The sequence below is a fragment of the Megalobrama amblycephala genome, linkage group LG22, assembly GCF_018812025.1.
Source record: "Megalobrama amblycephala isolate DHTTF-2021 linkage group LG22, ASM1881202v1, whole genome shotgun sequence".
NCBI lineage: Eukaryota > Metazoa > Chordata > Actinopteri > Cypriniformes > Xenocyprididae > Megalobrama > Megalobrama amblycephala.
In genome coordinates, this window is record NC_063065.1 from 8,417,715 (window position 1) to 8,430,539 (window position 12,825).

The window sequence follows — 12,825 nt, forward strand, 5'->3', positions numbered from 1 at the left end:
GTGTCATAGCAATTGACAGTGTTCCCTTAATAAATCCAGTCTCAGCTGTGGGTGGTCTGAGTTTGAGCTGCTGTGAAAGGTTTTACTGATACTGTGTCTCATCTGATTACAATAGCACAGCCCATATGAGCCATTACTATTACATTATATAATGACAATGACAAATACATGGTGTTTCTTCAAGACATTTTGCAATAGGGATGACAGAATAGGCTGCTAACTCGGCTGGAAACATTTATATCAAACAAGCTGTGATAATGAGACTAAATCATGCAGAAATAATTAAATATTTAATTCATGCCAGTTTACAAGACATTCAAGTGGCATGTTGAGCTTTCAAGTGAAGCACTTCCGGAGCACTTATATAGACAAAACAACCGAGGACCATTTCCACGAGACAACAAACACAAGAACTTCCCACAGAACCTCAGAGAAGATAAATACATACTGAATACATTCATCAGAAAGATTCTGAGCAGCATATTGTTTTTGTTTGGTTTTGGATTCAGGAAATGCCTTTCAAATTCACGTCATGGGATATCAGTTTAAGCTTAGATGCACGGAGCTGTTTAAATTTGACTCAAAAGCCTATAAAAGGCTACATTGTGACAACTTTTCCCATATTGTGACAACACAATGTGTATTAAATGAACTGTCTTTAAATATGTATTAAAAGAACTTATCTTTCTAAAATGCAAGTAATGTTTGAAAATAATCAAGAGTTTTGAAAACTGCATCTTTTTTGTTCTGGACAGTGGAAATGTTAATTTTTTTTATAGTATGTGTCTATGCAGAAATGACTTTCAAAAATAAACCCTGAAAATATTCACTTGACAAAAAGGGTACATAATAATAAGTGATAATCTAAATCTAAAACACTGCAGGCCTAATGATTCACTTTTCAAAGTGGTCAATAGATGTCGCTGTTTCTTAACTCCAGTGTAAACATGTAATAAAAGTATGTCCCTTATGACTTTCCGTAGCAGCTGTACGTGTACAGATCATTCCATTCTCAAAACTTAAAACTCAAAAGCATTTATTCCAGTTTTAGTTTATAAACTATAGTTTAAATTATAAATGTGCGTACTTTCTTGGCGAACATGTGTTTACTAACGTTTTGAGACTCAGTTGATAGCGTTTAGTTTGGAAACTGATGGCATTACTATATGTTGTGGTGAGTGGTGTCTTTCTCACTGCTGTAGTATTAATAACAGTGTTTATTTTACGATTATTTGGGATTTTGAGACATGGATCTGAATATAAACCAGGACAGAAGGGTTCTGTGTCCGTGCTGGTGGTGGCTGGATCAGGTAAGAATCAACCTCGCAAACAAATAGCATTTACAGAGTAAAATATAATATATAAAATGTATACAGTATGTGTATTTATGTATATGTGAGAGTAGCATAGTGTATAACCATATATATGGTAATGTGCATATACATACAGCAACATAACACACATTAATTAATACCACATAAAATCTATTGCTAATACTTAATGTTTTATTTATTTATTTATTTATGAAAATAGAACAATTTACAAACAGAGTATAGCAAAGTGTGACATTAATTAGTAACAGGGGATCTGAAAATAATATCATAATATTTTAAACATGTTAATGACTTTTTTTTTTTTTTTTTTTTTTTTTTTTAACAATTTCAGTGAAGATACAGTACAGTCCAAAAGTTTGGAACCACTAAGATTTTTAATGTTTTTAAAAGAAGTTTCGTCTGCTCACCAAGGCTACATTTATTTAATTAAAAATACAGTAAAAACAGTAATATTGTGAAATATTATTACAATTTAAAATAACTGTGTACTATTTAAATATATTTGACAAAGTAATTTATTCCTGTGCAAAGCTGAATTTTCAGCATCGTTACTCCAGTCTTCAGTGTCACATGATGAAATCATTATATGCTGATTTGCTGCTCAATAAACATTTATGATTTTTTTCAATGTTGAAAACAGTTGTGTACTTTTTTTTTCAGGATTCCTTGATGAATAGAAAGTTCAAAAGAACAGCATTTATCTGAAATACAAAGCTTCTGTAGCATTATACACTATCGTTCAAAAGTTTGGGGTCAGTAAGAATTTTTATTTTTATTTTTTTTGAAAAGAAATTAAAGAAATGAATACTTTTATTCAGCAAGGATGCATTAAATCAATCAAAAGTGGCAGTAAAGACATTTATAATGTTACAAAAGATTAGATTTCAGATAAACACTGTTCTTTTGAACTTTCTATTCATCAAATAATCCTGAAAAAAAAATATTGTACACAAATATTTTGTACAATTGTACACATTACATGTTTCTTGAGCAGCAGATCAGCATATTAGAATGATTTCTGAAGGATCATGTGACACTGAAGACTGGAGTAATGATGCTGAAAATTCAGCTTTGCCATCACAGGAATAAATTACTTTGTGAAATATATTTAAATAGTACACAGTTATTTTAAATTGTAATAATATTTCACAATATTACTGTTTTTACTGTATTTTTAATTAAATAAATGTAGCCTTGGTGAGCAGACGAAACTTCTTTTAAAAACATTAAAAATCTTAGTGGTTCCAAACTTTTGGACTTGTATAAAACAATCAAATTCCACTAAAAATACCTTAAATATTGGGGATGAATTTAAGCAGTTTTGTTTTATGTATATAAAATTTTCCCAGCAATATGAATAAATTAAAAATGTATTCAAGACCTTTGTTAACATTGTTTTCGTAGTACACAATAATATCCTTTAAAGAAAAACAGTGTTTATCCTTTACTAGATTAAAAATAAATTCTGCCATTTCCTTCCAAAAATTTTGGGTAATTTTACAATCAAAAAACAAATATGTTAACACTTCTGTCTCATTTTTACAAAAGGAGCATAAATCATCAATATCAGAGTATCTTGAAATGATTGATTTAACAGGGTAACATTTTTAAAATGTATTTCTTTAGTTTTGTTATTGATACAAATATTAACTAAGCAGCCTTCCAATTAATATTATTACTTAATGACGTCTGTGCTGTTGTTTTTCATTCAAAATGATGTCACTTCCTGGAGGAACTGGCTTTTGTTAGTTAAAGGGATGGGAAAATAAGCTCAGACCAAAGTAGCGAAATTATTAAAAACTCACCCTGTGTGATATTTAGGGTTGCAAAATTCCGGGAATTTTCAAAGCTGGAAACTTTCCATGGGAATTAACAGGAATATGTGGGAATTAATGGGAATAAACAAGGCATTTGCAAAATTACAGGTTAGCCTATGACAGGGTACTTAAATGTAGTTGAAAATAAGCATAATTTTGATTAAAACAACCAGATTTAATGCAATTTCAGTTAATTTTTTACCCTGCACATTCCATAATCACATTCACACAGCACACTACTTACTGCAGGGCTATTGAGGCCACACCCCCTGCATGCACTGTGCATTCTCCCAGTCCATAACATGCACATTTGATCAAAAATACAGAAAAAAACAGTAATATTGTGAAATATAACCACAATTTAAAATAATGGTTTTCTATTGTAATATACGTTAAAATATAATTTATTCCTGTGATCAAAGCTGAATTTTCAGCATCATTACTCCAGTCTTCAGTGTCACATGATCCTTCAGAAATCATTCTAATATGCTGATTTGATACTAAATTATCATTGTTGGAAACACTTGTGCTGCTTAATATTTTTTTTTTATAACCTGTGATACTTTTTTCAGGATTCATTGATGAATAAAAATTTACCAAATTCCCCAAATTTCCAATTAATTCCCGTAAATTCCTGTTAAGTTTCCAAATTGGAATATTTTCAAAATTCCCCAGGTTAAGTTCCCGTGGAAAGTTTCCGGAAATTTTCCGCCCCTTTGCAACCCTAGTGATATTTTATTTTAATTCTTTAGATTTTTTTCTGTATACATTTTATATTTTTGTACTTTAAAACTGAATAAAAATAATTTCTAGAAATTTATTGAGCTATAATGTGATTAAAATTGCTGAAAAAATAGAGACCAGCCACACATTTAATATACATTTTTACATATTATGTACATTTGAACTATTCATTTTGTTTGCCAGCTAGCAATATTTAAACAATAATTATTTAAATGTTTCTTTTCTGTCTCACTTAGGAGGACACACAACAGAAATCATCCGTCTGTTGGGGAGTTTATCTCAGTCTTATACCCCTCGACACTATGTGATCGCAGACACCGATAAAATGAGTGAAGAGAAGATCCGAACATTTGAAGCAGAGCGGAAGAAAAGTGATTCAGCCTCTCAGGTGATGGATCTGTACTGAACATATCTATATACCTTTAAATATATTATATTTAAAGCATTATAGTTCACCCAAAAATGAAAAATATGTCATCATTCCATCCAAACCCATGTGGAACTCAAAAACTCTGATTGGTTTTGTCTTACTTTGACCAGCAGATGGCAGCAGTTCCTTTGTCTTTTCATGTAGTTTCATATGACTGTGGTTTTGAAATGATAGATAGATAGATAGATAGATAGATAGATAGATAGATAGATAGATAGATAGATAGATAGATAGATAGATAGATAGATAGATAGATAGATAGATAGATAGATAGATAGATAGATAGATAGATCTTCTGCTTATATTCTCACTAAAACCCTGACATTTGTCATGTTTTCCTTTATTTACTATTCACAGTTCACTCTCCACCGGATTCCTCGCAGTCGGGAGGTGCGTCAGTCATGGAGTTCCTCCGTTCTGAGTTCCCTGAGCGCTCTGATGTCGTCCGTACCGCTGGTCTTTAGGCTTCAGCCGGATATGGTGGGTTTCTTCTCCCTTTCATTCATCCCTCCATCATATCCTCATTAAGTATTCATTTCCTCTTTTCTGCAGGATGTCTGTGTAACACCCTCCAGAAATAGCACATCATAACATATTTATGAGATTATGCCTATGGGCAGCCCAGCTCTGTTTTGAGTATGATAAGAACCTTTTATTCAAATTGAAATGAATATATATATATATACATACAGTATGCAAACATACTTATGAATATGATGAATATTAGTTTGCATGACCAGATTTGAAAATGTTATTAAGTAGTCAAGATAAGTCACATTTATTTATATAGTGCTTTATACAGCACAGATTGTTTCAGAGTGGCTTCCCATTAATAAACAGGAAAATAATAGTGTTAATGTTGTAAAATTCATCAATTATAAAATAAGTTCAATCCAGCTATTCAGTTATTATTCAGCTCAAGTAACATATTATTATATTGCATTATTAATGTACCATATTGTTCATCATTCTTTAATGTTTTTTCTAAAGTAAGTCTCTGTAACTGTGTGTGTGTCCTTCAGATTCACACTGTGGTGTCTTTTGCCCAGTCCATAACCTTGAGAATTCAAACATCCTGTGCACGGATTTGGAAAACAGCTTTTTATAAATATATCCACCCTCTATTATTTATAGTTCTGTTCATGTCATCTGCAGAATCTACTCCAAATTCTGTCGTTTTCCTGAAAGGTTTGACCAGAGAAAGCAACGTGTTTACGATTTTAAGTCAGCACCCAGTATTTATTTTTTTTTTTTACAGTTTCTATGCTAATTGTGGTGGAAAAATCTTTGGAATGGATTTAAATATGGTAAAATGTATTTACTACAACGTATTGGTAGCTGAAAACATGATCAGATTAGTCTGCATAATTGACACCATTTCCGTTCATAATGCATGTTTCTGGTTTTATTGTGAATGATTCATCAGTGTGTGTTTTGCCAAGGAAACCAAATGTTTGTTTTTCGTAGTCTTTCATGCATGTGAATTAACTTTGCTTTTCTGCCTGTGTCATTCAGCCCTCGTTTTTCAACCCCTCCCCTCCAACTGTGTCACTTTTGCATTTCCTGATAGATAAAATCAAATTCTGCCCTACCTTTTTTGTCATTGAATATCCCATTTCACTTTGAAATGCGTCACATTTTGGAAGTAAAATGCCATTGCGTGTTCACATTAAAGGGATAGTTCACCCTAAAATGAAAATTATGTCATTATTTACTCGCCCCCAGGATGTTCCTGATTGTTCCAAACCATTGACTTTCATACTATTTTTTCCTACTATTAAGTCAATGGTGCCCCAACGTGGCCTGGTTATAAACTTTATTCAAAATATCTTCCTTTGTGTTCAACAGAACAAAGAATTTTTTACAGGTTTGGAACAACTTGAGGGTGAATAAATGATGACAGAATTTTCATTTTTGGGTGAACTAACTCTTTAAGGTACAGATTCTGTGCAGGTTTAATTATGAGTGCACAAGAAACTGCTATACTAAAATGTGCACATTCAAAGACTGAAATCCCTAAAGCACGTCCACATGACGTAATTTTCGACATCAGGAGGGTCCGCGGACGGTCCGCATACAACAGCGCATGTGCGCGTGACTTGAGCGCTTGAAAACAGCTGTCCAGTAGGCAGTGCGCACGCGCCGAACGCGTCTTTTCCCACTCACGACCAAATGAGTATACTTTGAAAGGCTCGCACACTCAACTGTGCGCGAGACGGAGCGGAACGCGCAAAATGAGGTATAGACCCATTTTGTGTTTGCTAACAGCGATTACGGGTTTTTTTGTGGGCGGAGCCTACCTACCTGGTGGCAGAAAATGACAGTTCTGCAGTATCAGGGAAGCCACAGAATAAAAAAGTTAAAGTTGCCATCGAAGGTTTTTTACAAGATGTAATATAAGTCTAAGGTGTCCCCTGAATGTGTCTGTGAAGTTTCAGCTCAAAATACCCCATAGATTTTTTTAAATTTATTTTTTTCACTGCCTATTTTGAGGCATAATTAGAAATGCGCCGATTCAGGCTGCGGCCCCTTTAATTGCTTGTGCTCTCCGCCCCCTCCCGAGCTCTCGACTCTATCACTGCATAAACAAAGTTCACACAGCTAATATAACCCTCAAAATGCATCTTTACAAAGTGTTCGTCATGTAGCATGTCTAATCGTGTAAGTATGGTATATATTTGGATGTTTACATTTGATTCTGAATGAGTTTGAGGCTATGCTCCGTGGCTAAGGGATAATGCTACACTGTTGGAGAGATTTATAAAGAATGAAGTTGTTTATGAATTATACAGACTGAAAGTGTTTAAAAAATGAGAATAACGACAGTCTTGTCTCCATGAATACAGTAAGAAACGATGGTAACTTTAACCACATTTAACAGTACATTAGCAACATGCTAACGAAACATTTAGAAAGACAATTCACAAATATCACTAAAAATATCATGATATCATGGATCATGTCAGTTATTATTGCTCCATCTGCCATTTTTCGCTATTGTTCTTGCTTACTTACCTAGTCTGATGATTCAGCTGTGCACAGATCCAAGACGTTAATACTGGCTGCCCTTGTCTAATGCCTTGAACATGAGCTGGTATATGCAAATATTGGGGGCGTACATATTAATGATCCCGACTGTTACGTAACAGTCGGTGTTATGTTGAGATTCGCCTGTTGAGGTCTTTTAAACAAATGAGATTTATATAAGGAGGAGGAAACAATGGTGTTTGAGACTCACTGTATGTCATTTCCATGAACTGAACTCTTGTTATTCAACTATGCCGAGGTAAATTCAATTTTCAATTCGATTGCACCTTTAATTTCGAGTTTATATCTCACAAATCTACAATTTTTTCCCTTGCAAATCCGAGTTTATATCTCAATTCTTAGAAGGAAAATCATAATTGTGAAATATACTCATTCCTCAGAATTGCACTTTTTTATATCTCACAATTCTGACTTTTTCCCCCTCAGAATTGTGATATAAACTTACAATTGCGAGTTAAAAAGTCTAAACTGGATGATATAAACACACAAATGCAAGAAAAAAAGTCAGAATTGTGAAATAAAAATGTTATAGGCTATGTTTAAAAGATATCTATGTAAAATGTTATAGGTTCAAATATTTTTTTCATGCTGTAACTAACTATGTATGTCCCCTATGAACTATATAGACTTACTGTTTACATCAAATTCATGCTTTAATAGTAGACTAATCATTGCAGGTTTCATCAGTCCAGTCTGTGACTTGCAACATAAACGTCTCAGTTTAATTTCAAAGGGCATCTTCAACGACTGTATTCTATAAAAATGAAGACTATATTTTTTGCATTCCGATTCTGACATCCAAAGGCACAACAAAACTTTTTTCTCTTATTCTGTGGATTTTGCACATTTTCCTCCATTTGTTACCACTATTTTCCTGCCACCGCTATGTGCGCACAGCTGCAAGTGACGTAACTGTGACGTCTGCTCCAAATTGGTCTATACCCGGGCCTTTACCAAAATATTAAAGGGATAGTTCACCCAAAATGAAAATTCTGTCTTTATTTATTTACCCTCATGTCATTTCATACTTGTAAGACTTTCTTTCTTCTGCAAAACACAAAATGTCTTTTAATCCAATGTTGTTTGGACAATATCTTCTTTTGAAATTCATACAGGTTTATAACAACATGAGGGTGAGTAAATGATGACACAATGTTAATTTTTGTATGAACTATTTATTTAACACAAACGCAGTAGTTGTGCATGTCACACAGCAGCACTGGGAATGTTTAAGCAGGTGATAAAGAAATTTTTTCCTTCAGCAGGTGATAAGACTATCACATTACCACTGGAAGACTATCTGCTGTCTAAGCAAACACTAATCCTGCTGTTTCTCTGCTTGTCTTCAGCAAGAAACAGACAGAGAGAGAGAGCAAGAGAGCTGCTGGGAAAACACTCAAGGATAGATAAAAAAAAAAGTGAGTGAGGGGGTTGATTTAGTAAAAAAGAGAGGGATGGGCAGCGTTTAAGCTCTTATTCAGGAATGATCCATAATCCAGAGCCCCTTTCTCTCTTTCGTCCTCCTCCTCCTGTGGTTGTGTAATGAAGGGTTGTGAGCAGAGCAGCCGAGGGGTCTTGTTCTCAGGATGTGGCGAGACCTGACTGGCTCCTTGGCCCAGCTGCTTGACTCCTCTCACTCGTCCCCGTGGGGTCGGAGCCAAGCAGCATCGGGTTTCTGCGTTGCTGTGGAGACCAGCTGAGAGGAGGCGGAGCATGACTAAGCGGCCGGCGCTGCAGTGCTCGAGCGGTAGAGCTCAAAGGTCACAACTAACCAGACTAATCTCTCACGGACGACCACACTAGTATTCTGTTAAGCTCTAATTAGCGCCGTCTCTCCTCATGCTGACGTCATTTCCCACTTTTCCAGTCAGGCAAGCTTTTTTAATGGGAAAGGGGTTTGCAGATATTTCTAGACAACAAAAGAACGATTGGGGCCTTTTTGGACCTCATGTTAGTTTCATATTATAAGAGTTTAGGCAAACTTGCTTCATCTCAGAAAGAAATGTCATATTTTTCTATAAAATCAAAAGAAAAATAATTTTTTTCTTTTAAGAATTATTTTTTCTAGTAATTTAAATTATATTTATAGAAAGTTTTTTTTATTATATTATTATATATTTACTTTGTTTTATTGTAAATCCTTATATATTTTATATTATATATAATATAATCTTTTTTAAGATTTTTTTTTGCATTGCAACTTTCATTGCAGTGTTATTTTTTTAGTGTTAAATATATTATTATAGTATTTCTTTTTTATGGAAGAGGATTAAGGCCAAGCAATAATAAAAAAATAAAACCATCTCAAGGTTAAAGTTGTTAAATTTCGAGAAAAAAGTAGTTAAATTACGAGAAAAAATTCGTTAAATTATGAGAAAAATGTCGTTAAATTTCGAGAAAAAAGTCGAGATAAAATGTTGAGAATAAACTCATTAAATTATGAGAATAAAGTCATTAAATTACGAGAAAAAAGTCGTTAAATTATGAGAACAAATTCGTAATTTAACTAATTTGTTCTCGTAATTTAACGAGTTTTTTCTCGTAATTTAACGAGTTTATTCTCAACATTTTATCTCGACTTTTTTCTCGAAATTTAACGAGTTTTTCCTCGTAATTTAACGAGTTTATTCTCCGCATTTTATCACGACTTTTTTCTTGAAATTTAACGAGTTTTTTCTCATAATTTAATTAGTTTATTCTGAACATTTTATCTCGACTTTTTTCTCGAAATTTAACAAGTTTTTTCTCGTAATTTAATGACTTTATTCTCAGCATTTTATCACAACTTTTTTCTCGAAATTTAACGAGTTTTTTCTCGTAATTTAACGAGTTTATTCTCAACATTTTATCTCGACTTTTTTCTCGAAATTTAACGAGTTTTTTCTCGTAATTTAACGAGTTTATTCTCAGCATTTTATCACAACTTTTTTCTCGAAATTTAACAATTTTTTTCCCGTAATTTAACAAGTTTATTCTCAACATTTTATCTCGACTTTTTTCTCAAATTTAACGAGTTTTTTCTCGTAATTTAATGACTTTATTCTCAACATTTTATTTCGACTTTTTTCTCGTAATTTAACGAGTTTATTCTCAGCATTTTATCACGACTTTTTTATCGAAATTTAACGCGTTTTTTCTCGTAATTTAACGAGTTTATTCTCAAGATGGTTTTATTTTTTTATTATTGCTTGGCCCTAATCCTCTTCTGTACTTTTTAGTATTTTGAATTAGCTTTTATTTTTCAGTTTTCATTTTAATGTTACAGTTTTAGTAATTTTGCCATTTTTATTACATATTTTTATAATATTTCTATTTAGCTTTAATTTATTTTTATTTCATTTTAAGTTTTAGTAATTTTAGCTGCCCAGACAATATTTCTAATTTTCATTTAAGTTTTCATCTAATATATTATTAAATATTTATATATTATTTTATTTCAGCTTTTTTTTAAATACTTTTAGTTTTAACAATAACAACATTAATTCATTCAGATTAACATGTATCATAATTGTTCTACAGTACAAATCACTCTATCTGCAATTATCATTATTATTATTATTATTATTATTAATAATTATAAAAAATAAAACTTTATATAGTTCTATGTTTTATGATGAAATATGGCATGGCGTTTCTTGAGTTTTAATGAGATATCACTCATATTTTTTTGTAATTTATGTGTTAAATTTAAGTTTTGTTGTTTATTTGGAATGTGAGATTACAATATAAGTACACCTGGCCTTTGGCCCACCATCGGACTGCGACAGCAGGATTTCCTTTTTAGTCCAAGAGACAATGTGTAAGATCTTCTTTAGGGGGTCCGGCACCCCTATTGTGTCAGCGCGGTGAGGGAGCGTCCTTCAGCATGACGCAAATGTCAGCTGTTTGTTTTAACCAAACTTGAGCATTTCAGTGAGGGGCTGGGGCCTGTTCGTCCACATACCAGAGCGGAATTGGGGGAAATGGGGGGTCAGGTCTGAAATCCGGAGGTGAAGAGGGGGTGGATTCAGTCCTCTTTTAGCCATAAAAGGAAATAAGTGCGTCATGGGTACTCATGAGCTCCAGATGTGTCAGCACAAGCCAAGTGTCTGCATGCCATGAGGAGCAGTTAATAGTGAATACTACTGATCACAGTTATTTACAGCTTATGTCAATACGTCAGTCTAGACTGAAGTGCGTACCTTTGTATAACTTTACTATTATTAGTAAATATTATGTTTGTTTACTTGTCAGATTTGGCATGCGGCAAAAGTTATTAGTTTAAAAACATTAAAAATCTATTTTCTATGCAAGTAATATCTTTGCATAATAATTACAGCTCATTTTTACTTGAATAGACTAAGTCTGAAACCTCAAAAAAACCTCTCTTATGCGCCAGAGAAACAAGGACACAGCCAACTTTAGAATTTTGTGTTTGAACTTCTGTTTTTGCGGTAACTCTGTATAATTCTATGGCATTGCTGTCGAAGAGTAATAAGCTGGTGAAGTGGATTTACTTATTGTAGAGTTAGCAAAAGTTATCATGAGCATTGTAATGTTTGAAGCGGATGTCATAACAAATGTCAGTAGACTGGGAATATATTAAAACGAGTGGTTCATTCATACATGCGTAAGATCTTACTTTCATGATGTGGAAATACAAACCGAAAGACAGAACACAGACAGAACACAGTGAGCGCCGTGTTGAAAAGGGGTGGGGCTACATAAAGTCTATATATATTACATGATTACACTTGATACGTGCAATCAGTGTTGGGGGTAACGCATTACAACAAGTAACTTGAGTTATGTAATCAGATTACTTTTTTCAAGTAACTAGTAAAGTAACGCATTACTTTTACATTTACAACAAAATGAAAAGCTTGTTTGTTTGAGCTGCGCCCTCTACTGTACAGGCATGAATTTACATTTCCTTCAGCCTGAGGCTTATTCATTTCACTTTTTGCTGTAAAAAAGGGCCTTAACATGTGACAGAAATATAACTTTTTTGTTGTTATAAAAACAAACAAACAGCCCAGCCCAGATGAGAAAAAGTAACTCAAAAGTAATGTATCGCATTACTTTCTATAAAAAGTAACTAAGTAACACAATTAGTTACTTTTTTAGGGAGTAATGCAATATTGTAATGGATTACTTTTAAAAGTAACTTTCCCCAACGGTGCTTGTAATTGATACAACTTGTTGACTTGATAAAACAAAACAGATATGCTGATTGTCGGAAAAAAGGAGTCTGTTTCTTGAGTGAGTCAAATTGTGATGCAGGTCCAAAATGAGAATGAACACAGGAAAGCAATTTAAAGAATCTGTTTTCTGCAGATTTTGTGTGTGGGGGAGGGGGTTTGTACGATTTACAATAACAAATAACGGGGGCCTGGATGTTGTGCGGTGGACGTCCCACACATTCCAGAGAGACTCCTTACTGTTCCTCTGAGTCTTCACATTGGTTTTTTGT

At 33.3% G+C, this 12,825-nt stretch overlaps 1 protein-coding gene across 1 annotated transcript in view; it reads left to right on the plus strand.

Annotated features, from left to right (window-relative positions):
* Positions 1-946: 946 nt before the first annotated feature.
* Positions 947-12,825, plus strand: part of alg14 (ALG14 UDP-N-acetylglucosaminyltransferase subunit) — a 25,039-nt gene continuing 13,160 nt past the window's right edge. Inside the window, exons 1-3 of the mRNA XM_048174127.1 lie at positions 947-1,310; positions 4,132-4,283; positions 4,683-4,805. Of these exons, the coding sequence (XP_048030084.1) occupies positions 1,154-1,310; positions 4,132-4,283; positions 4,683-4,805 (432 nt within the window). The 5' untranslated portion in view covers positions 947-1,153. The remainder of the gene's footprint in view (positions 1,311-4,131; positions 4,284-4,682; positions 4,806-12,825) is intronic.